The sequence below is a fragment of the Eurosta solidaginis genome, chromosome 3, assembly GCF_040869045.1.
Source record: "Eurosta solidaginis isolate ZX-2024a chromosome 3, ASM4086904v1, whole genome shotgun sequence".
NCBI lineage: Eukaryota > Metazoa > Arthropoda > Insecta > Diptera > Tephritidae > Eurosta > Eurosta solidaginis.
Genome location: NC_090321.1, coordinates 191821410 through 191844784, shown reverse-complemented (window position 1 = coordinate 191844784; position 23375 = coordinate 191821410). Strand labels below are relative to the sequence as shown.

At 44.7% G+C, this 23375-nt stretch overlaps 1 protein-coding gene across 11 annotated transcripts in view; it reads right to left on the bottom strand.

The window, feature by feature from the left end:
- Positions 1-5401: 5401 nt before the first annotated feature.
- The window catches only part of LOC137244807 (serine/threonine-protein kinase meng-po), a 33043-nt gene continuing 15069 nt past the window's right edge, over positions 5402-23375 (bottom strand). For 10 of the 11 annotated variants that reach the window (XM_067774351.1, XM_067774350.1, XM_067774354.1 and 7 more), the window contains exons 3-7: positions 13387-13648; positions 13206-13305; positions 12957-13139; positions 12406-12892; positions 5402-6885 (exon numbers count right to left, since the gene is read on the bottom strand). In XM_067774351.1, coding sequence (XP_067630452.1) covers positions 5563-6885; positions 12406-12892; positions 12957-13139; positions 13206-13305; positions 13387-13648 — 2355 coding nt within the window. In that variant the 3' untranslated portion in view covers positions 5402-5562. The remainder of the gene's footprint in view (positions 6886-12405; positions 12893-12956; positions 13140-13205; positions 13306-13386; positions 13649-23375) is intronic. The other variant, XM_067774361.1, reaches the window with a different exon arrangement.

The window sequence follows — 23375 nt, the reverse complement described above, 5'->3', positions numbered from 1 at the left end:
CATCGGCATGGCTATGCCGTCTGGGCCCACTGCTTTGGATGGTTTAGCGCGACCAATGGCGTCCTCAACCTCTTTAGCGGTGATGGTGATTGGTGACGCGCTGAATTTGTGTTTATGTGCGTGTCTGTTGGCCCTCCGTCTAACTTTGTCGACCGTAGAATGCATTATATATTGTCGGCAGAAAGCGCTCGCGCATTTTTTCGCATCCGACAGCACTTTGTCGCCAAAGGCGATGGAAACTTTGTCTTTGTGCTTAGTCGGATTCGATAGGGACTTTACGGTGGACCAAAGTTTACCCACACCGGTAGAGGTACAACCTCTTAGGTGCTCCTCCCATTTCGCCCGCTTGTGTTCATCCACAAGCAATCTGATGCGTTGGTTTATATCCCTTATTTGGGGGTCGCCTGGATCAAGCTGCCTTATAAGGTCACGTTCTCTCGCTAAGTTTGCGGCCTCCGCCGGGAAGTGGGGCCGGATTTCGGGAATTCTCCCGGCGGGAATGAAACGTGCCGAGGCGGATTCAATGACCTTGCGGAAGGCACGCTCCCCTTGGCGGGCATCAGTCGGGATAGGGAGGGCAGCAAAGAGGTTGTCTGTAAAGGATTTATATTCTTCCCACTTTCCTTTTTTAAAGTTTATGAAAGTGCGTTTTTCGGTGACGATGAAGTCGGCGGTACGCTCGAGCGAAACAAGTATAGGCAGGTGGTCGGATGCCAATGATACCATCGGCTGCCAGTTGACGCAGTTTACGAGTTCTGCGCTCACGATTGAGATATCTGGCGAACTGTGACAGCTTCCTACCATACGTGTGGGGGCGTCTCCGTTTATTGTGCAGAACGTCGTTTCTTCTATTTGATCCGCCAACATCTCGCCCCTACTGTCCGCCCGCAAATTTGAATGCCATAGATCATGATGGGCATTGAAGTCGCCTAAAATAATGCGATTGTTTCCAATGAGTAAGGCTCTGATATTAGGGCGGTATCCACCGGGGCAACAGGTGGCAGGGGGGATGTAGATGTTGATGATTTCTAGGTTTGCATCGCCTGACCGGACAGATAGGCCTTGACGTTCTAAGACGTTGTCCCTGCGGTCGATGCCAGGATCAAATATGTGATACTGCACAGAGTGGTGTATTATAACGCGAGGCCGCCTCCATTTCCGCTCTCGCGATCTTTTCTGTGGACATTATACCCAGAGCAGGTCTGCAATGCAGATCGTGCTGTGAGTTTAGTCTCTTGAATCGCAGCAATGCGGATGTTGTGCCGCTTCATGAAATTGACTATCTCCGTAATCTTCCCAGTTAGTCCATTACAGTTTAACTGCAGAATTCTGAAGTGCATGAGGGGAGACGTCGCCACTCTGGGGGTAAGTGACGGTGACTACGCCTGGGTTGAGGAAGGCCAGGACGCAATTGCTGTTGTGGCCCTGGGACTGGGCGTCCTTGGGCAAGCATTGGGGTACCCGGATGATTTGGGTTTGCGACCTGGCAACATGGCGCGATGAAACCCGTCGAGGGGTTGCCGTCGCGGAGACCAGAACGTCTAGGAAAGTGGCACCACCCAAGGCAGGAGCTGCATTGGGCGGATGTCGCAAACATATATATTCTGTGCTGGCAAACGGTGCAAACGGAGGTAGGGGCTAAGAGTCTGGTTCCCTGACCTACACGATTGCTGCCGGAAAAGAGGGGGGGAGAAGACGGTGGCAGGGGCTGTTGCTCAGCATTGCTTCCGACTCTACTACGAAGATTGTAGTTATGAGTGGTAGCAGCTGTTTGAGTTGTTGGCGCCGTAAGGCGCGAGCAGCAGCGGGTACTTGTTGTGGCTTGCTGAGCAGCGGGGCTGCTGGAAGGTAATGGGGGGGGGGGCGCTTAGACGAAGACTACGAGGCGCCCTTGGGCGTGAACAGCAAGGAGCCACAAAAGATTTATAAAAGTTACGTGGACGTCGGGTTTTGGGATCAAGCCCAGAACAACCTGTCCGATGCAACCATCCCTTACACGAGACACACTGAACAGAGTATGACCGTCCTAAAAAGATTCTTTTCCGGCAGATGCAGCAAAACCATTTCTCAGGACCGGGGTCAGGAGACGGACCCGGATTGGATTCGATACCTTCCCGGAGCAAGAGAATATGGAGCAGTCCTGCTGCAAGGAGCTGCTGGGAGGATGACAATTTGTGGGAGGGACGAAACAAATTAAATGGGGTTACACTGAAATGACAGTCCTTGGTCGGGAAAAATCCCGAGTCGCTCCGGTACATAGAACCGACTGCCTGTCGTAAGAGGCGACTAAAATGCCAGATTCAAGGGGTTGTGTAACGCAACCCTTCAGGTTGCCAGCGCAATATATAGCTTCTCCGAACCCAATTGTCAACCTCACCTATCCGCGGCGAATCCTGTTTCACTAACAGACGAGGCTTTGGCTACCACAAGCTCCTCATGGAACTTGGGGGTGGGGAGGGGGGGAATGGCCTGAAGGTTTAATGTGGCCACATAAATCGTTCCCGAGATGGTCGGGCTAGCACTTTAATGGTGCTGTGGTACCGGAGCGTACCGGATCTTTATCCGGCAAAGGACCATCACATCGATAACACTCCCCAAAGCCTTCGGAGAGCAACCTTATCGCTACAACAACAACAACAACAACCAACTCGAGGTGATCTTGAAGAATCCAGCGGGTTGTTGCAATACTTTGCTTATTCAATTCAAGTATATTATAAAGGCTAGGAGCCGTAACCCGTTTGCGCAACAGTCTGGCCAATACCAGAGCGAATTGGTATTAGTCAAAAAATTCTGACTTCGGTAATACTGCCCATAACTTTAAAGGAGTTGTCAAATCAACTTAGGAACACAACTTAAATCATCCATATCACAGTCGGTATATATTCCATATGTCCTAAATATGTTGTCATATCCGTATAAAAGTTACAGCTCAGCTTTTGCAGGCTGTCGCTTACTATTGCGGTTCTTAGAGGGCTGGATAGGAAGCTGTTATGGAGTGACCATATAGTGGAGCGATGCAAGAAGGCATCAGCAGCGCTGTTCACCTGCAAGAGGGCAATTGGCACCTCCTGGGGATTCTCCCCTAAGGTGGCCTACTGGATTTATACAGCCATTGTGCGCCCGATTCTTCTTTATGGTGCCTTGGTCTGGTGGCCCGCACTAGCTAAAACTACCTAACTTAAAATGCTTCGGAAGGTGCAACGGAGTTCGGAGCTCTGCATCACAGGGGCTCTCGGCTCCACTCCAACTGAAGTACTCAACACAATACTCTACCTTCGACCCCTTGACCTGGTGGCGAAGGAAATAGCGGTCATCGCCGCATAAGGGAAACAGGTCTGGTCAAATGGATCTAGTGGATACGCAACAATCCTGGGCACGAACGCCCCAGTCCCAATACCGGTGCGCACTGACTACTGCACGCCAAAGAACGCCTTCGTTAAAAATTATAGTATATATATACCATCGCGACAAGACTGGAATACCAGACAACATACGGTACCGGGTGCCATCAACATATTCACGGATGGTTCTAAGCTTGACGGGAAGGTGGGACCAGGCCTCTTCACCGGATCTGGGTCTAGAGGTCCCTTTTCGCCTACCAGATCACTGTAGTGTTTACCAAGCGGAAATGCTGGCAATACACAGGGCTGTGAATCATCTCGGGTCTATGCCTAAGGATGGTAAAGGGGTGTTTATTTTCTCAGAGAGCCAGGCCGCATTAGGGGCCCTGGACTCATTCGTCGACAACGCAAAGTCGGTCACTGAATGCCGGACATCTCTTAACGAGATGACTCAGCACTTCAGTATCAGCCTTATATGGGAACCTGGGCAAAGGGATATTGAAGGCAACTGCAGAGCAGACGAGCTGGCCAGAAGAGGCACCACCGACCATATCCTTCTGGGAAATGATTCGGTAGGTATACCCATGGCCACTTTCAGGCTTCGTGTGAACACAAGTACTATAAGAATTGCAAATGGACTATGGTCAGCCATATCATCGTGTGAAACATCCAGGCAAACCTGGCCCTCCTATACCAAGGGGCCCACAGGAGCGCTTCTGATTTTATACAAATCAGTTCTATCGTCCCTGATAAGGGTTCTAACAGGGCATTGTTTAATAGGCACACATGGTGCTAGAATGGGGGCAAAGACCTTCGACTATTGTCGGAGCTGCAGATGTACAGAAGAGGAGGAGAGTGTCCAGCACTTTCTCTGTCATTGTCCAGCGCTTAGTAGGCGTAGTTTGGCCATCCTTGGTAAACCTTTTCTACATGACTTTGCTGAGGTCTCTAGCTATGAAGTAAAGGCTCTAGCAAAATATATAATTTCCACAAAGTGGTTTGACCCACTTTGGGCAGGGTAGGAGTCCCCTTTGAGACCGTATAGGGTATTACAATGGGCCCATTGGTGGCCTAAGTAGTGAGCTGGTACCATAGTGTCCAGCTCAGCCCTTGCAACCTGGCCTAACCTAACCTAGGGGGCTTAGAATATACCCACGGCAGGTTTGTTATAGGTTACTAAAATACCCGTTTGTGTCGAGGGGTTGCGTAGCGCAATCATTTCAAGGTGATGACAGCTCAATTTAGAGCTTCTCCAACCCAATTGTGGCGAATCCTTTTTTAGCAGCCGATAATCTGTTAACCCCAAGTTTCTCATGGAACTAGGGGAGGGGGAGTGCCTTTATCACTAAACAGCAACATTGTTTAAATCCAGCAGCCAAGTTGTAATTTAACTTCTGCACATTTTCTGAAAATCGACTGATGATGGCACAACGCCGAAACCGGTTTGTCTCGAAACCAAATTTGACAAGGGATGACGAAAAATCGTTCCAATATACATCGCTTGTCTTGGTCCGTATCGTGTGTTACGATTCAGATCACGAGATGGTGAGGCATCCTGAAATTAACCTATTAACCGGCTCTTAATATTTCTTCAGCAGTGCGCAAATATACATGTGCCGTTCTAAAGTATTAGATGATTTTGAGGTCCTAGAGGATGACTTCCCAAAAAGCCCCAATGAGATATCAAAATCTTAGCCAGATTGTGACAAAAACAACTCTCTTCTGGGTAATAAATGCAACATAATCAGATCGGTACCAAGAAGAATTTTTAAAAGTACTCACTCCTCGAGTTCGTGTCTGAGTACTTCTCGTTATGTGCATTCGTAGCGCATCCAATTCCAAGAAATCTGGCGATGGACACCTCAGTAGATGAATCGTAATGTTATGGGTAGGCGGTATATCATTCTTAAATTGTGTGTCCTTGATCGCCTGCCGGACATAGATCCGTTTCTCTCCGGAAGTAGCACTAGCCCGACTTTCTCGGAAACGATTTAATATGAGTACGTCGGACCTTTTTGTTCATCCTCTCCCTTCCTCGTAGTTGTAATGAAGGCCAAATAGTTTCTAACGGAGCATCCCGCCATTATTACTTTATTTACTTTATAAGTAATAAGATTTACAAAATGGGAAAGGTTTAACTCGAGAGGTAAAATACATATACATAGTTCAAATATTGGAGTGATAATTTCAATTGAATGGCTAACTAAAAGTTTTGCTTAATTTATCTTCGACTATTCATATTTGTCACAGCAACTCTATCGTATGTTGTACCCTTTATGCTAGCCGTTCGTGCCCCTCTATAAATTTGTTGTTTTTCTGGTGGTCGGTGAAGTCTGTCGGGTGTTACCGAACGGTTGTAATTTAAAGCTTGTGAATGTTGTTCATTCTGTTGGTTAAAATTTCCATTGTTTTGTTGTCTCATCGACGAAGAACTTACTGTTCTCGACGGACCTTCGCTGACCTCCGCCGAACCATATGCACTATCTCTGATTGAGGAGCCATTTTCTTCTTGTTTCCGATAATATCTAACAAATTGTTGTTGCTTTAGTTGTTGTAGTTGCTGCAATTGTTGTTCTTGTTGTTGCTGGTATTGCTGTTGTTGTTGCTGCTGCTGTTGTTGTTGCTGCTGTAACTGTTGCAAATACTGCTGCTGCTGTTGTTGTTGCAGCAATAGCTTTTGTTGTTGCTGCTGCTTTTCAGCGGATCCTCCTGTCTTAGTGGTGGGCAATGAGATCGAGGCCAATGAGTGGAAAGCATTAGCAAGCCCTGTCAATGTTGTAGACGAATTTGGTTTTGGTGCATCCCCCTTGCCTGTGATCATATTACCATTATTAGTGTTATTTGTTGTATTTACAGGGAGAGGAGAATCATTTTGCATATTAGCTTTGGTTAGCGTTTTATTAGTATCATTGTTTAGTAGCTTTGGTCCAGCGGCATAAGCATCACTATCGTTTATAGCAGGCATACTGGCGAACATAACGGTTTTCACAGAATCAGATTTCGATCTCTTTAAAGCACTTTTCCGAGACTCATTCGGAAGCCCATATGTATCAATACCAATCGATTTTTTATTTGGTGCTTTATTGACAGTCGGGCTTCCCTTCTTCAGTGAATCATAATCGGACATTAGTAAATTGCTGCTGCTAAGCGATTGGTTATGCCCGTAGAATTGAGCAGCGCTATTTGTCTCACCTAAACGATTTAAATTTAAATCAGAATTATATATTTCTAAGTGACTTTGTAAAAGATCTGGACGTGAGCCCAATGTTAGCAAACTTCCACAAAGGCTATCACCGTTATTCAAAGTAGACGCATTATCGATTGAGGGACTGTAAGATTTCTGTTTTGATGGAATAGCGGCTCCCATTTCGCTTGGACCTTCCTGCAAAGCGCCAGTACGTGGATCGAAATGTTTTTGTGTGGCATCCTTTAGCGTAGAGTTGATTGCTTTGGATGTTTCTAGAGTAGCACGAATCGATGAGATATGTCCAGCCACTGGTTCACGAGAAACTGATGATGAAGGTGAGGCATCTTCAACTTCTTCCTAAAAAAAAAATTCCAAGTATTAAATAAATAGAGGGTCAAAATATTGATAAACTCTGCTTTGTTACACTCCGCTTTTGTAACGTCTAAATTGTTAATCTATCAGCGGATCTGAATCTAAATGGTACGAGCGTGCATTTGCAGGCCTATGCTCATGGTATTGATAAAGAGGCGACAAAGATAATGGGAATCGAGCTTGGACGCCCCTTAGCGTAACTTCTTCATAGTCCAAACCTGTGGAGACTGTTATTTTCCTGGGACTTCAGTTAAAGAATTTAGAGGACAATTCTTGCGTGGTTGCCCCTTACAGTAGGCACTTTGTTGTCGTTCGATGGCGCCCGGCCATGCGGCTGAGCAGCCAAGGAGCCTGCACCTATGCCGTTAGGAGGGCGGGTTTACAATAAGATTTGCCAGCTTCCCTAAATCAGGGTATTATCCGAATCGTTCCAAGAGTTATATTCCACAGTACTCGAATGGACCCTTTCCGATACTGGGCTGCATCGGGCAGTAGCCTTACAACAGCAAGCAAATTTAATGTTTCACTGGTTAGACGGAATTTTCGGGAAAATGAGAAACACTGCTCTCAGAACTGCTATGGGCCGTATTCTCATGTCTCCAGAACACAATCTACACTGTGAGGCGAGAGAATATAATATAAGGGAGAGAAATGATATGTTGAACAAAGTCACTGTTGAATAGCCAGAAACCTGCGCATATCAACAGACAGGGATTTAAGAAGTCATCATACGACACCTGAGAACTCAGCCATATGTAGAAGAAAAGCACAAATAGATCCTCAGTGATATCCACAAAAAAGCGTCGGACCTCTATGCCGGGAATTGCCCGCAAAGACCCTTAACTCACAGTAGAGGAAAGCAGCCTCCCCATGGAGACGCTCGTCACTAGCTCAACTTCGATATGAATACTGTAATAGGTTAAACTTACCTATCCAGAATCTACCCTGAAATACATAACCTATGTACGTCCTGCTTGTAACATGTCCCCACATGACACCAACCATCTTTTCAATCGCCACGTGGAACCAACGCCTCTTACAATCTTTTCTCTCTGGCCCACCCCTGTTGAAACTGCAAGTTTCCTCGGACTCCCGTTAAATTATATTGATGACAATTTGTGAGTGGTCACGCCTATTGGAAGAGGCGAAGCACTGCTACAACAACAACAACAAATTTTCGAGCAATTGTCGTACGATCATGATAATTATCTCAAAAGCTAAGAAAGATGATAACTTTGGGGAGAGAGAAAATTGTAGGGCAACTGACTCTATGTGAACTTGGAAAGGGAACTGTTGGCAAGCACGGACAAAGTAGAGTTGGGAAGGGACGCTACGGAGACAGAGGAAGTAATAAAAATTATCCAGCCCTTGGAGCCGATTGGCATGGTGACCTGAGAAAGGGGACACATGCAAAGACTGTTTGCTGGTTAGATCTTTGCTGCGAGTTATTCTCGATTCTGCAATCGGATTGAAAAGAAATCGTCCGGGTCGACAAGAAAACGCAGAACCCTGTACTCCAAAAGCTGTGAAGAGCATAGAAAGAGGGCAAAGTAATATTAAGCCACGAAGAGATGCCGTGGTTGTTATCTTAAAAGGGAGGTTACGACGAGTCTACAGCTTTTTCGGAAAACAATATGGGAGAAGTTTAATAACGTGACGAAACAGTCGTTGACTGTGTCGCTAATAGATCGCAGCAACCCCTCTGGATAGACGACACCGCTACGGCAATGGGATGGCGCAATCGGCTTAAGTTGATAAGTTCAAATAATAATCCTACCTTGAAAAGCTAAATAGAGTCGTTTCGGACTTCCAGATGCAAGGCAGCGGCAAAATGTGAGGTGGTGGCTGGGGCGCAGATCCCCACTATACCAAACACTTAGGTATGGAGACCACGTGTGGTGAAGTAAGAGGACGCCGTAAACCTGTTACAGCGTAAGAATACGCATATACAACCGCGTAATAATGTGAGGACTACATCATACATCCCAAGGCAGTTGGTTCTATGTACCGGAGCGACTCGGGATTTTTCCCGACCAAGGACTGTCATTTCAGTGTAACCCCATTTAATTCGTTATGTCCTTCTCACAAATTGTCATCCCTCCAGCAGCTCCTCTCAAGGGGACTGCTCCATACTCTCCTGCTCCGGGCAGGTATCGAACCCAATTCGGGTCCGTCTCCTGACCCCGGACCTGAGGAATGGGGTTGCTGCGTTTACCGGAAAAGATGCGTTTTAGGACGGTCATACTCTTGTCAGTGTGTCTCGTGCAAGGGATGGTTGCACCGGACAGGTTGTTCAGGGCTAGACCCTAAAACCAGACGTCCCCGTAATTTCTATAAATCTTTTGTCGCTCCCTGCTGTTCACGCCCAAGGGCGTACCGTAGTCTGAGACTTAGCGCCCCCCACTACATTCCAGCAGCTCCGCTGCTCAGCAAACCACTACTAATTCCCCCAGCTGCTCGCGCCCTATGGTGCTCCAGCTCATACGGCCGCTCCCACTCATAACTACAATCTCCGTAGTAGAGTGGGCAGCAATGCCGCATATCAGCCCCTGCCCCCGCCTTCTTCCCCCTCTTTTCCGGCAGCAATTGTGTAGGTCAGAGAACAGACTCTTAGTCCCTACCACCTTCTGCACCGTTTGCCAGCACAGAATATATATGTTTGTGACATCCGCCCAATGCAGCTCCTGCCGCGGTCAGTGCCACTTTCCTAGATGTTCTGGTCCTTGCGACGGAAACCTCCCGACGGGCTTCATTGCGCCGTGTTGCCAGACGCAAACCCAAATACACCCGGGACCCCAATGCTTACCCAGGGACGACCAGGCATCCGCTTTGCTGCCCTCCCTATCCCGACTGATGCTCGCCAAGGGGAACGTGCTTTCCGCAAGGTCATTGAATCCGCCGCGGCTCGCTTTATTGCTGCCGGAAGAATTCCCGAAATTCGGCCTCACTTTCCGGCGAAGGCCGCAAATTTACCGAGAGAACGTGATCTTATAAGACAGCTCGATCCCGGCGACCCCCAAATAAGGGACATAAACCAACACATCAGATTGCTTATGGATGAACACAAGTGGGCGAAATGGGAGGAGCATCTAAGAAGCTGTAACCGCTCTGCCGGTGTGGGTAAGTTTTGGTTCACCGTAAAGTCCCTATCGAATCCGTCCAAGCACAACTACAAAATTTCCATCGCCTTTGGCGATAAAGTGCTGTCGTATGCGAAAAAATGCGCCAGCGCCTTTTGCCGACAATATATAATGCATTCTACGGTTGACAAAGTTAGACGGAGGGCCAACAGACACGCACATAAACATAAATTCAGCGCGTCCCCAATTACCATCACCGCCAAAGAGGTTGAGGATGCCAACGGTCAAGATAATCATCTAAAGCAGTGGGCCCAGACGGCATAGCCATGCCTAGGCTTTTAGGAAATGAGGGTTTTAAATATTTAGCACATGTCCTCAACCTGTCTCTTTCCACCTTTGCCATTCCCGAAAAATGGAAAATGGCCAAGGTGGTCCCGCTACTAAAGCCTGGGAAACTAGCTAACATAGGAGAGTCATATCGCCCGATATCTCTGCTATCGCCAATAGCTAAGACGCTTGACGCCATTTTACTGCCCCATTTCAAGGCAAATTTGCCACTAGTCTCTCAACAGCATGGCTTTAGGAAACTACACAGCACTACCACCGCGCTAAATGCCATTAGTACCCAGATAAATTGCGGTTTAAATCAAAACCCCCACCATAGAACAGTACTCGTTGCGCTAGACCTATAAAAAGCTTTTGATACGGTCAGCCATGGCACGTTACTGCAAGACCTGGAAGGGTCTCCCTTCCCCCAAGTCTTAAAAGGTGGACCGCAAATTATCTGGGTGGACGGCATGCATAGGTGCAATTTCGAAACGAAACATCTAAGCCAAAGAGAGTTAAACAAGGTGCCACAGGGTGGTGTCCTATCCCCACTTTTGTTTAACTTCTACATATCAAATCTACCTTCGCCACCAGAAGGAGTTACGATCATTTCCTACGCCGATGACTGCACAATAATGGACACAGGCCCAGGACCGCATATCGATGAGCTACGTAACAAAATAAACGGCTACCTCCCTGATCTCTCCAGTTTCTTCACCTCGCGAAACCAGACATTATCACCGACTAAATCATCGGCGACCTTATTTACAACATGGACGTCCCAAATGTCGACCATTTTGAACGTCCACGTCAATGGCACTACGCTACCGACTGTCTTACACCCCAAAATCTTGGGTGTGTCGTTCGATCAGGATCTACATTTTGGTAAGCATGCAGCCGCAATTGTACCGAAAATCTAGAGCCGTAATAAAAAAAGATAAAGAAACTCATTACCACTTACAAAGCAATTGGCAAGCCGATTGCATGCTACGCGTCCCCGATATGGTCGCCAAGCCTAAAGATTACCCACTGGAAGAAACTACAGGCCTGCCAAACTACTGCCCTCAGAACCTTCACGGGTTGTCTCCTTATGTCCCCAGAACACCATTTACATAATGAGGCGAGAATACTCCCAATAAGGGAAAGAAATGAAATGCTAACCAAACAGTTTCTGTTGAATACCCAGAAACCTGAGCATCCCAACAGACTGTCAGCCAGCACCGCCGAAGGGCTTAAGGAGTCACAGGCGTCGGACCTCTATGTCAGGAATTGCCGGTGAATCCAGTACTCAAAGAGCAATACCCTAAACTTGCGGAAGAGGAACGCACACTCCCTAGGGAAACGCGAGTCACCCTAGCCCAACTTCGATCTGGATACTGTAACAGGTTAAACTCTTACCTATTCAGAATCAACCCCGACATGCAAAATGTATGCCCTGCTTGCAATGTGTCCCCACATGACACCAACCATCTCTTCAGTTGTAATGTGGATCCAACGCCCCTAACACCTCTCTCATTTTGGTCCACCCCTGTTGACACAGCAAGTTTCCTCGGACTCCCGTTAGAGGACATTGATGACAATTTGTGATTGGTCAGACCTATTGGTTGGAGCGAAGCACTGCTGCAACAACAACAACAAATAAATAAGAAAGCGGACCTTTGGAAAATGCTCTGGGACATGAGCAGTATTTATCTGTGCCTAAGAAGAAAAGCCCTAAGGGCACCAGTCATAGTTCACTAGAAGTGGGGGATGTAAGAATGACCTTGATAATCCTAATCAGCACAAAATGTGGGCTAAGGAGTAATCACGAAGATGTTTGAGGGGCCAATAAATAAAATAATAAATACTGTAAAAGAGCGGTAAAAGCTTCCTGAGTCTTGAGGAGGACTCTGTAGGAAATGTTTCCACACACTGTACGCCGCCTTATTATATGTACTCAGGTCTTGAATCCCCGCCCTGCGTGACTTTTTTTAATGTTACAATAAGATTATACGAATCTTCCAAAGCTCTTAAGTTTTCTTCATATCATATCCCCTTAATAGGCCCCATTTCAAAAACAATTATTATCAAGTCCTTGTTGTTCCTATATATAACTCACCTCATCCTCCTCCGTTATTACCGATGCCTCTATCCAATCTTTAATACGATTTTTCTTTGATTGTCGATCAACATTTGTCTCTAAACCACAATTAGCTAATGCATATAATAACCGGTGTTTTTCATCAGGGCTACTATGAAACGAATACATTGATGGGCATAATTCATCGGTTTCATATTCAGCCATTTCTTTTTCCGCTGTTTTTGCCAACCAACGATCATCGAGGAACTTTGATAAATCAGTTAAGTTTTTTGGACGTCGTTCGGCACGTGGATCCAAAAATCGTTTAAACATACGCTGAGCGCGATTGCTGAGTAACTTAAAAAGTTTGGGTGTTCGACGCATTGGCAAAATATTTGCTCCAAACCACGTTAGGTAGCGTACGTAGCGAGGATCATCGGAAGCGGCCTTTTGCCAAGGCAGACAACCAGTTAGGCAAACAAAGATGACAATGCCAAATTGCCAAACGTCATGACTAGGTTCGGCGCTAATAAAAAAAATTTACGTTAGAAAAGGCGCTTTAATGAGTTAACTTAACGGAGTTTATTTACGTATATGTGCCTTCCGGTTTGATTTCTAATACTTCTGGTGGACTGTAAGGCAGCCATTCGTTGCGACGCTCAACGATTGTACCCGCCTGATAGGATTCGCCGAAGTCGCATATTTTCACACGCGTAAAGTCGGAACGATATATGAGTACATTGTCCAGTTTAACATCTCGATGTACAATGTCTCTAGGTAAGAAATAGGAGTGTTATATTATTTGAGTATATTTGATTCGCTTAGTAATCATTACTTACTTCGAATGCATATAATCCAAAGCCGCACCGATTTGTTTAGCTACTCGTTTAGTATATTCCTCACCTACACCAGTATCGGTTACATTGGATGTGAGATCACCTTCAATTCGTTTGATAAAAACCATGATAAAGTTATAATAAACAAAAAATCTAAATAAGAAAAGTTAGCTTTGTTGCTTACCGAGTGGCGCGTACTCTTGTGTGAATATATAGAAACCGGCTGTCTCGAAGGCTACATCATATGTGGTCACTATATTGCGATGTATACCCAGATGTAATCCATAATGAAATTCTCTAAAGAAATCACGTATTGAGACATATGGTTTTGGTACAGCTTTCAATACCATTTCAGTTTGAGAGCCACGATGTTCGACCAGCAAAATCTTTCCAAACCATCCCTCGCCCACTATTTGTAGAATGTCAAATTCATCAACCAAATGGATCTGAAAATTGAAGGGATTTCTAAAGTTTAGTTCACAACTTAAAATTGGATTTTTTCAATATATTAACGAAAGGCGGACATGGTTGGGAGATAGCTGCTTCAACTTGGTGGAAACAGTTCTTTTGAATACTTGTACAGTCCGACGATGCAGTAACTAATGGCGTCCCTCCTTTCCAACCGTTAAGCGAATAGCTGCATGTTGTGGGATGAGGCCATCGTCGGTTCTGAAGTTTCCTTCGGAGTTGCCTATACATAAATACCAAGTTATTTACCCCTTCTTGAAAAAACTGTGCAGTCAAAAATGAAGTATCTAGACGACTTTCCAACAGGCAGTTCCCCGTTCACTCTCAGCATTAAGAAATGGGCGTTATTATACCCTATAGGCTCCGATCAGCGTTGAGTATCAACAATCGCCACTTGGGAAGATATGGTGTCAGCTCACTTGCTTCACTGATTCGAGGCCCGTATTTTCACAAGCAGACTGCAAGCGGTCAGTGTGCTTTTGAAGTCCCTATTGGTACCACCGCCCGATCGAGCTACAAGGTTCGCATGACAATAAGCTGGAATGCCCCGGCATCCAGAAAAGCCTAATCAAGTATCTCCTTGTCACCGCTAGTTTGTAAGCCCAGCGCTTTAGTAGCCGCTTGACTATGTGACTCAATGTTAAACTTTCTATTGGAATGCGCGGCGATACATTGCATTCAAAGACGGAGTCGGCGTTGTACGAAGAGCAGCGATTATTCCAATCAGGGCCTTTAGTTGCACGGTTTCCAGCTTTTGGACATTAGAAGCAGTGCCTAGTGCGCTTCACCATACAGTTGGTATAGAAGCGGATTGGTTTGACCACCATACCAAACAGCCGGTGCAACGCTTTTTGGGAGAGTGTCCAGCGTTTTCTAACGGCAGTAGAACAAGACGACCGAGGCTTTGCTAGGTACGTCTTTTATATTAAGCTTAAATTACAGAGTTTTGACATACAAAATGCCAAGGTATTTAAACCAATCCCATAGTTCCAGTGACACTTAATCAAAGAAGGGTGAAGATGCCTGCAGAACTATATGGAGCGTAAAAACGGTAAAAACCCCAACCGCACCTTACCCATCATCCTGGGAATCTCAGAAGAGCCCCTCCTTTAGGAGAGCTTTCTGTAAGCACTATCAAGAAATCCGAAACTGCTACAATAACAAAAGCACGAGCTAAGGATAAACAAAATATTTTCCATTTAAGTACATACATAAGTTCCAGCTCGAGAGCCGACGGAAAGAACACAACACATGATCTCTTCAGCAGTGTCTGGGAAGCAAAAGAAACGCACTTATAAAAGTCGACCTTCCCCTCAAAATTGTCATCATGAAAAGTCCAGCTTTGCTTGTGGAAAATGTGCAGCAGAAAAGCGACTTTTGTTTTTGGGGGTTCAGAAAAGTGACTGAATCGAACTTATTTGAAGCTGATCAGCTTGCATTGCTTACATTGCTCAGCTAATAAAAAACAATAACTTGGCAAAAGTGCGACGCATTCACTGCTCATTTGTAAGGCGCGGTAAAGTTTCCTTTTGGCTTAACGCCAAATTTTGTCTGTAAGGAATTGTTTCCATTTGTTTGTTTTCATAAGTTTTTTTGATGCTATTAAAATGTATGTTTGTACATTGGGGTGCACAGCTAGAAATGCTCTGGAGATAGTCAAATATAAAAAAAATCGAATATCGTAAGAGCGTGTCGCAAATCCTCTAAAAACATTTATGCTTAAAATTTAAACAACAGATTTTTAAATTAAGGTGTGCGGCTGATATTTTGATGGATTTTAGGTGAAAGCTCGAGACTTATGGCTTTTTCTTTTCTGGGAAAAGTGTTACCTGCATGTTGCACTCTTAAATTCACAAACTTACGACATAAGAAAACGCCCTAAGTCTATTATATCTATTTCATTTCAATTAAATTCAGTAGCACTCAAACTAAACCAAGATCAATTAATTAAAGTCAAGCTCAAGTAAACTAAGCTATTCAGATTTGTATATCGCGACAGTATTTTCTGATATTATATCCAAGGTTTCCGGAAAACAAAGATGAAACTTTGTTATGGTCTTGGTCAAAATGTTTTTAAATGGTTTTATTTAGCTTGACTTTGTTTAGCGTTGTTTACGAATTTTTTAATTGAAATTTAAGTAACTTCCCGATAAGCTTGAAACTTAGAATATACATACATAGTTCAGAACCCGATGACAATGCAATAAAAGGAGAAAAATAGCCGCCAGGTGGCGCAAGGATCGAGATGTTCAAAAAAATCGTATTTGTGGTCCGATTTGGTTCATATTTGGAAAAAATTTTACATAAAGTCCAGTGGAAGTGACATCAAAATACTTTGGAACAAATTTTTCAAATAGAATGAGAAATAATAGGCAATGAAAAACTAAAAACTTGAAAATAAAGTAATTAAAAATAAATTTTTATTTTAAACTGTCTTACATTACGTAATAAAAATACTAAGAGGTAGAAAATAATTACATAAGTGGCGGCCACCGTGGTGTTATGGTAGCGCATGGTTTAATTATTAAAGGTTGCCCATGTAGCCTTAGACCACCCTGTGCATAGGACATTCCAAACTCCCAAGTCGCTCCTAAAAATGAAAAGTGTTATTTCTTTTCAAACTCCTTTCTGAATAATGAAAAAAAAAAATTTTAAAACAGTACTGAAAGTGTTACTTTTCAGAAAAAAAATGTTAATTGGGTACACTTTTTTATTTTTGATAGTTTCTTTTGATAACATTCGTGAAAAATTTAATAATTTTGCTGTAAACTTTGGGGTAAATTACAAATAAAAACGCAATTTTGTAACAATTTTGAATACTTGAACTTTCTAATTATTTTGCAGATGTCACAAATTGCTGTGCTGCCCGTATGTTAAAAACCCGAAAGTAAATAACGAGGTGCTGTTTTGATGCACTTTCTGCTGATCAAAAGGATGTTCGGCGCTCTTTTCAAAACATTTGGCTCGGGCGTTTGAACTTCCAGATCTCATTTACGGAGTACTAAGCAACTTCCGGAAGTTTCGGCTGTGTGTAACTGCCAATAGTTTGAAACCTAGCGTGTGATCAAGCTGGGCATAGCTAAAGGCAGTGCGTGACTATTTCTTTGTAGCTCTCCTCGACGCAGCTCAAGCCAATGCTGTAAAAGGGGATCTCGGTTCTTTCTTCATGCAGGCCAGTGGCCAGTGATTATGGCAATGATCCTAAAGATTTATTTTCTTAAATGATGCACCTCTGCCACCTATGATACATCCATCGGTGCCTGTTGCGTAGTTAGCTACAGCCTAAAGCGACCCCTTGCAGCTGCAGACGATCTTAGACGATGTGATGGGGGAGGTAAGCGCCATTAGCGTTGCTTGAGTAAGTCCTCCGGTGTGTTATTTTGTAACTATTCGAAAGAAATTTTTTTCGGATTAAAATTTTTTTTATTTGAAAGCTTTTGAAACGCATTTTTGTTCGAATATAGTTACAGGATAAGACCCCAGAAATTCTGCTGGGAAGATATTAGCCGAGTTTGAAAGATGACAGCGACAGCTAAAATTGCTGAGAAGTTTTCAGCTCCTAAACTTCAGTCCATATATCCATCTTAGGATTTATGTATGACGCGTTACGCACACCATCATTTTCCCTCAGTGTCAACAGGTTGTTTATTACGGCCATATTCTCTAACAAAGCCCCTGGCTAAAGCTTTATCAATCGTCATGTCTAAAAAGGAAGTTTTTGTCGAATTTGTCCCTTTTTTAAAAAAGGGGATCTCATTTTCCCCCTTCTCCACTTCTTCTTAAAAACAACCATGAGTGTGGAGTGTCACATTTTTAAAAAATCTACATGCGAAACCTCGTGTAATTGGATCATGATGGTAGCGTGCTCCGCCTACCACACCGAATGCTCTGGGTTCACACCCCAGGCAAAGCAACATCAAAATTTTAGAAATAAGGTTTTTCAATTAGAAGAAAATTTTTCTAAGCGGGGTCGCCCTAACAAATTTCTCAAAAAAAGAATTCAGCCCTTCAAAAAAGGTAAAAGAGAGGACCACGACCACATTTTTACTTTTGTCTTTTCGAGATAACGCCATAAAGGTGGACAAGGGGTGACGCTAGAATGTGTTTGTACGATATGGGTATCAAATGAAAGGTTTTAATGAGTATTTTAAAAGGGAGTGGGCCTTTGTTCCATAGGTGGACGTCTTTTCGAGATATCGCCATAAAGGTGGACCAGGGGTGACTCTAGAATGTGTTTGTACGATATGGGCATAATCGAATGAGCAAAGATCCCGCATTCCGGAATTGTTGTATTTGTAATCGAATTTGAAAAAAATGTTTGATGTCGTAGCGCTTTTGAAGTTTTTCGATTTATGTATTACATTTCTCTCATATTTCGCTACCAGTGTTCGGAGTATTTAAAACTGTTACCTGAGCAAGCGACTACGCCGGAGTAAAAATTAAATTTTCAGAGTATATTTTTTTCTTCCGTTTTGAAAGCGGGCGAACAACTAACATCAAATTGATTTGGTGGCTTGCCAAACCTTTCGATTGTGTTTTTGCCATAAAATGTTTCTTAGCAAAAAAAAGTTATCTGCCTTATCAGATGCACATGGAGTCGGCCTAAAACGTGTAGGATGACCAATCAATGATCCCATTAACACACCACATCCTATATCCCCGGATATTTTTCGCGAAAAAATAGTATTATTTTCGGTTACCATACATATTTCATCCTCTTTTAACGACAGAAGGTTTCAAGACCGGGGCAGATTCCTGTAGGAACGATAATGGCGACCTGCTAACTGACGTACAGAGTGTGGGGGTAGACGAACCCGATATCCCGATCGCCGATGATGAAAAACACTCCCCGGCATCCAATATCACGGCTAAAAAACTGTTGACGGATATAAATTCGAGACTGTGAAGGATTTCGTTCATTTGGAAAGCAGCATTAAAAGCAAAAACAATGTTGGCCTAGAAGTAAAACGGAGAATAACTTGCCAACTAGTGTTTCTTTAGGCAATTGAAAAGTAAAGTCCTCTCTCGACGAACAAAATTCTCGCTCTATAAGCCACTCAAAATACCTGTCCTGACGTATGGCTCGGAATCATGGAAGGTGTCGAGCGAAGATGAAATGGCTCTTGGAGTATTCGAGAGAAAAGTTCTCCGGAAGGTTTATAGTTCTATCCGTGATGTCGACGGCGAGTGTCGAAGGAGATATAATGATGAGTTATATGCGTTTTACGCAGACATGACGATAGTGTAGCGATTGAAAATCCAAAGGATTCGCAAGCTAAGGCATGTTATGCGGATGAACGAATACGCTCCGGCAGCTTGTAAACGGAGGAAAGAGAAAACCGGCACTGAGTTGGGAGAGACAGCTACCTCGGTTGGTCCCGCAATTGGCGACTGTTATCGCAAAACAGGGTTAGCTGACCTCACTGACTCAACGTACTTCAAGAAGTGTTGTATGCTAAATTTTGCCAGGATATACAGATCACACCCGAACACATTTTTGGCTTACATTTTACTTCTTCTTTTCTCATTCCGTACGAAAAAAGTACAAAAACTGTGAGTAAAATGTGAAAAAACATGTCTGAAGACATAAACATAGAATTCACGTCATTTCATCTCCAATCGTCACTTGTAAACTTTCAGCTTTCATGCGTATACAATAAAAAATTCAACCAAAAGATATTAGGTAATAATACTATTTAATTTAAAATTTAACCCGCTGAGCGGGTTGTGCGCTGGGCTTGGGACCCGCCACGTAAAACCATACTCCAATGAAATATAACAACAAGCCTCGGATAAATATACTCTCTATTGATTACGACCATGGCAAACTTTTGAAGGACAATGAATTGAGGGCATGTACATGGAACGTCCGCTCCCTGAATGGGATTGTTGCAGATGCCCGGCTGGTTGATGTCCTCGTCAAAGCAAAATCTGACATCACTGCCATTCAAGAAATGCGTTGGACGAAGCAAGGAAGAAAGAAGAACAAAAATTGTGACATATATTGGAGTGGCCATACGAATAAGCGCAGTTTCGGCGTCGGATTCGCGGTGGGAGAGAGACTTTGTCGCCAAGTTCTGGCGTTCACACCTGTGGACGAACGTCTCGCCGCTATCCGAATAAAAGCAAAATTTTTTAATATATCATTCATCTGCGCCCATGCGCCGACAGAGGAGAAAGACACTTTTTATGAACAATTAGAACGCACATACGAGCGCTGCCCCCGTCACGATATAAAAGTCGTGCTTGGTGACTTTAACGCCAGGGTGGGCAAAGAAGGTGTTTTTGGCCCTACAGTCGGAAAGTTCAGCCTACACAATGAAACTTCTCCTAACGGACTGAGGCTGATTGACTTTGCCGGTGCTCGAAACATGGTCATATCCAGAACGCGGTTCATGCATAAAAAGATACATCAAGCTACATGGCTGTCTCCTGAACGCAATACTCGCAATCAGATCGATAACGTTGTGATAGACGGACGGCATGCCTCCAGTGTTTTAGATGTGTGCACGATCTGAGGACCTAACATCGACTCGGACCATTATCTCGTTGCAGCCAAAATACGCACCCGCTTCAACGCGGCTAAAACCAAGGAACAAAAAACACAAGGGAAGCTAGACGTCAAAAAGCTTCAATCACAACAGACTGCCAATGATTTCGCAACTCGACTCTCATACCTGCTCTCTGAGAGCACAACTCATCCTGAAGGAATACAGGAGCAGTGGGAGCATATTTCCAAAGCACTTCGTACTGCCGCCGAGGAAAAAAATTGGTTACCGGCGACCACGAAAAAACAACTGGTACGATGAAGAATGCCGCGTTGCAACTGAAAGAAAAGACGCTGCCTACAGGGCTACGTTAAAAGCGAGCGCGACAAGAGGAGTGTGTGAACGCTATCGTGAGTTGAAAAAGGAAGCGAGACGCCTTTTCAGGAAGAAAAAAGCAGAAGCAGAAAGGCGTGAGTGCGAGGAGCTTGAGCTGCTAGCCACCAGGAATAACGCCCGAAAATTTTACCAAAAAATACGGCGACAGACGGAAGGTTTTAAGACCGGGGCAAACTCCTGTAGGAACAAAAACGGCGACCTTGCAACTGATGTCCAGAGAGTGCTTAGATTATGGAGGGAACACTTCTCTGTTCTCCTAAATGGAGGCAGAACTTCACTGCGCAGAGATGAAGAACCCGATCCCGCAATCGATGATGATGGAATATATGTCCCCCCGCCCGATTATGACGAAGTTAGAATAGCAATAACCAGATTGAAAAACAACAAGGCCGTGGGCGCTGATGGATTGCCTGCGGAGCTATTCAAGTACGGCGGCGAGGAGTTGGTAAGGCGCATACAGCAGCTTCTTAGCAAAATATGGGCGGACGAGTGCATACCCGACGGTTGTAATCTAAGTGTTCTTTGCCCAGTCCACAAGAAGGGGGATACTGCAAAATGCACCAACTATCGTGGAATCAGCCTTCATAATATCGCATATAAGGTCCTTTCAAGTGTATTGTGCGAAAGATTGAAGCCCACCGTGAACCGCCTGATTGGACCTTATCAGTGCCGCTTCAGACCTGGTAAATCTACCATCGACCAGATTTTCACAATGCGCCAAATCTTGGAAAAAACCCGTGAAAAAAGAATTGACACACATCACCACTTCGTCGACTTTGCTGGCCTTCGACAGCACGAAAAGGAGCTGCCTATATGCCGCTATGTCTGAATTTGGTTTCCCCGCAAAACTTATACGGCTGTGCAAAATGACGTTGAGCAACACCATCAGCTCAGTCAGAATTGGGAAGGACCTCTCCGAGCCGTTCGAAACTAAACGAGGTTTCAGACAGTGTGATCCCCTATCGTGCGATTTCTTTAATTTGATGCTGGAGAAAATTATACTAGCTGCAGAACTTAACCGCACTGGAACAATATACTATAAAAGCGTGCAATTACTGGCATATGCTGATGACATAGATATCATCGACCTAAACACCCGCGCTGTTAGCTCTGCTTACTTCAAACTGGAAAAAGAAGTGGTAAAAATGGGTTTGATGGTGAATGAGGACTAAACGAAGTACCTGCTGCCATCGAGCAAAGAGTCAGCGCATATGCGCCTTGGCAACCACGCTACTGTTGGCAGCCATAATTTCGAAATAGTAAAAGACTTCGTTTATTTGGGACCTCTATGCGTTGGCGATGGCGAGTACCGAAGAAGATTTAATGATTAGCTGTACGAGCTATACGCAGACATCAACATAGTCCAGCGAATTTAAACGCAGCGGCTGCGCTGGCTAGGCCATGTTATGCGAATGAAAGATGATGCTCCGGCCAAGAAAGTGTTTCTATCGGAACCCGCCTATGGAAGCAGAGGTAGAGGGCGGCCCCAACTCCGTTGGAAGGACCAGGTGGAAAACGATTTAAACTCCCTTGGTGTGACCAATTGGCGCCGGTTGGCGGAGCGAAGGAGCGATATAAAAGTCGTGCTTGGTGACTTTAACGCCAGGGTGGGAAAAGAAGGTGTTTTTGGCCCTACAGTCGGAAAGTTCAGCCTACACAATGAAACTTCTCCTAATGGACTGAGGCTGATTGACTTTGCCGGCGCTCGAAACATGGTCATATCCAGCACGAGGTTCATTCATAAAAAGATACATCAAGCTACATGGCTGTCTCCTGATCGAAATACTCGCAATCATATCAATCACGTGTGATAGACGGACGGCATGCCTCCAGTGTTTTAGATGTGCGCACGATACGAGGACCTAATATCGACTCGGACCATTATCTCGTTGCAGCCAAAATACGCACCCGCCTCAACGCGGCTAAAACCAAGGAACAAAAAACACAAGGGAAGCTAGACGTCGAAAAGCTTCAATCACAACAGACTGCCAATGATTTCGCAACTCGACTCTCACACCTGCTCTCTGAGAGCACAACTCATCCTGAAGGAATACAGGAGCAGTGGGAGCATATCTCCAAAGCACATCGTACTGCCGCCGAGGAAATAATTGGTTACCGGCGGCCACGAAAAAACAACTGGTACGATGAAGAATGCCGCGTTGCAACTGAAAGAAATGACGCTGCCTACAGGGCTACGTTAAAAGCGAGCGCGACAAGAGGAGTGTGTGAACGCTATCATGAGTTGAAAAGGGAAGCGAGACGCCTTTTCAGGAAGAAAAAAGCCAAAGCAGACAGGCGTGAGTGCGAGGAGCTTGAGCTGCTAGCCACCAGGAATAACGCCCGAAAATTCTACCAAAAAATACGGCGACAGACAGAAGGTTTTAAGACCGGGACAAACTCCTGTAGGAATGAAAACGGCGACCTTGTAACTCATGTTCAGAGAGTGCTTAGATTATGGAGGGAATACTTCTCTGCTCTCCTAAATGGAGGCACCAATTCACCACGCAGAGATGAAGAACCCGATCCCGCAATCGATGATGATGGTATATACATATGTCCCCCGCCCGATTATGACGAAGTTAGAATAGCAATAACCAGAAGCAACAAGGCCGTGGGCGCTGATGGATTGCCTGAGGAGATATTCAAGTACGGCGGCGAGGAGTTGGTAAGGCGCATGCAGCAGCTTGTTAGCAAAATATGGGCGGACGAGTGCATGCCCGACGGTTGGAATCTAAGTGGTCTTTGCCCAGTCCACAAGAAGGGGGATACTGCAAAATGCACCAACTATCGTGGAATCAGCCTTCTTAATATCGCATATAAG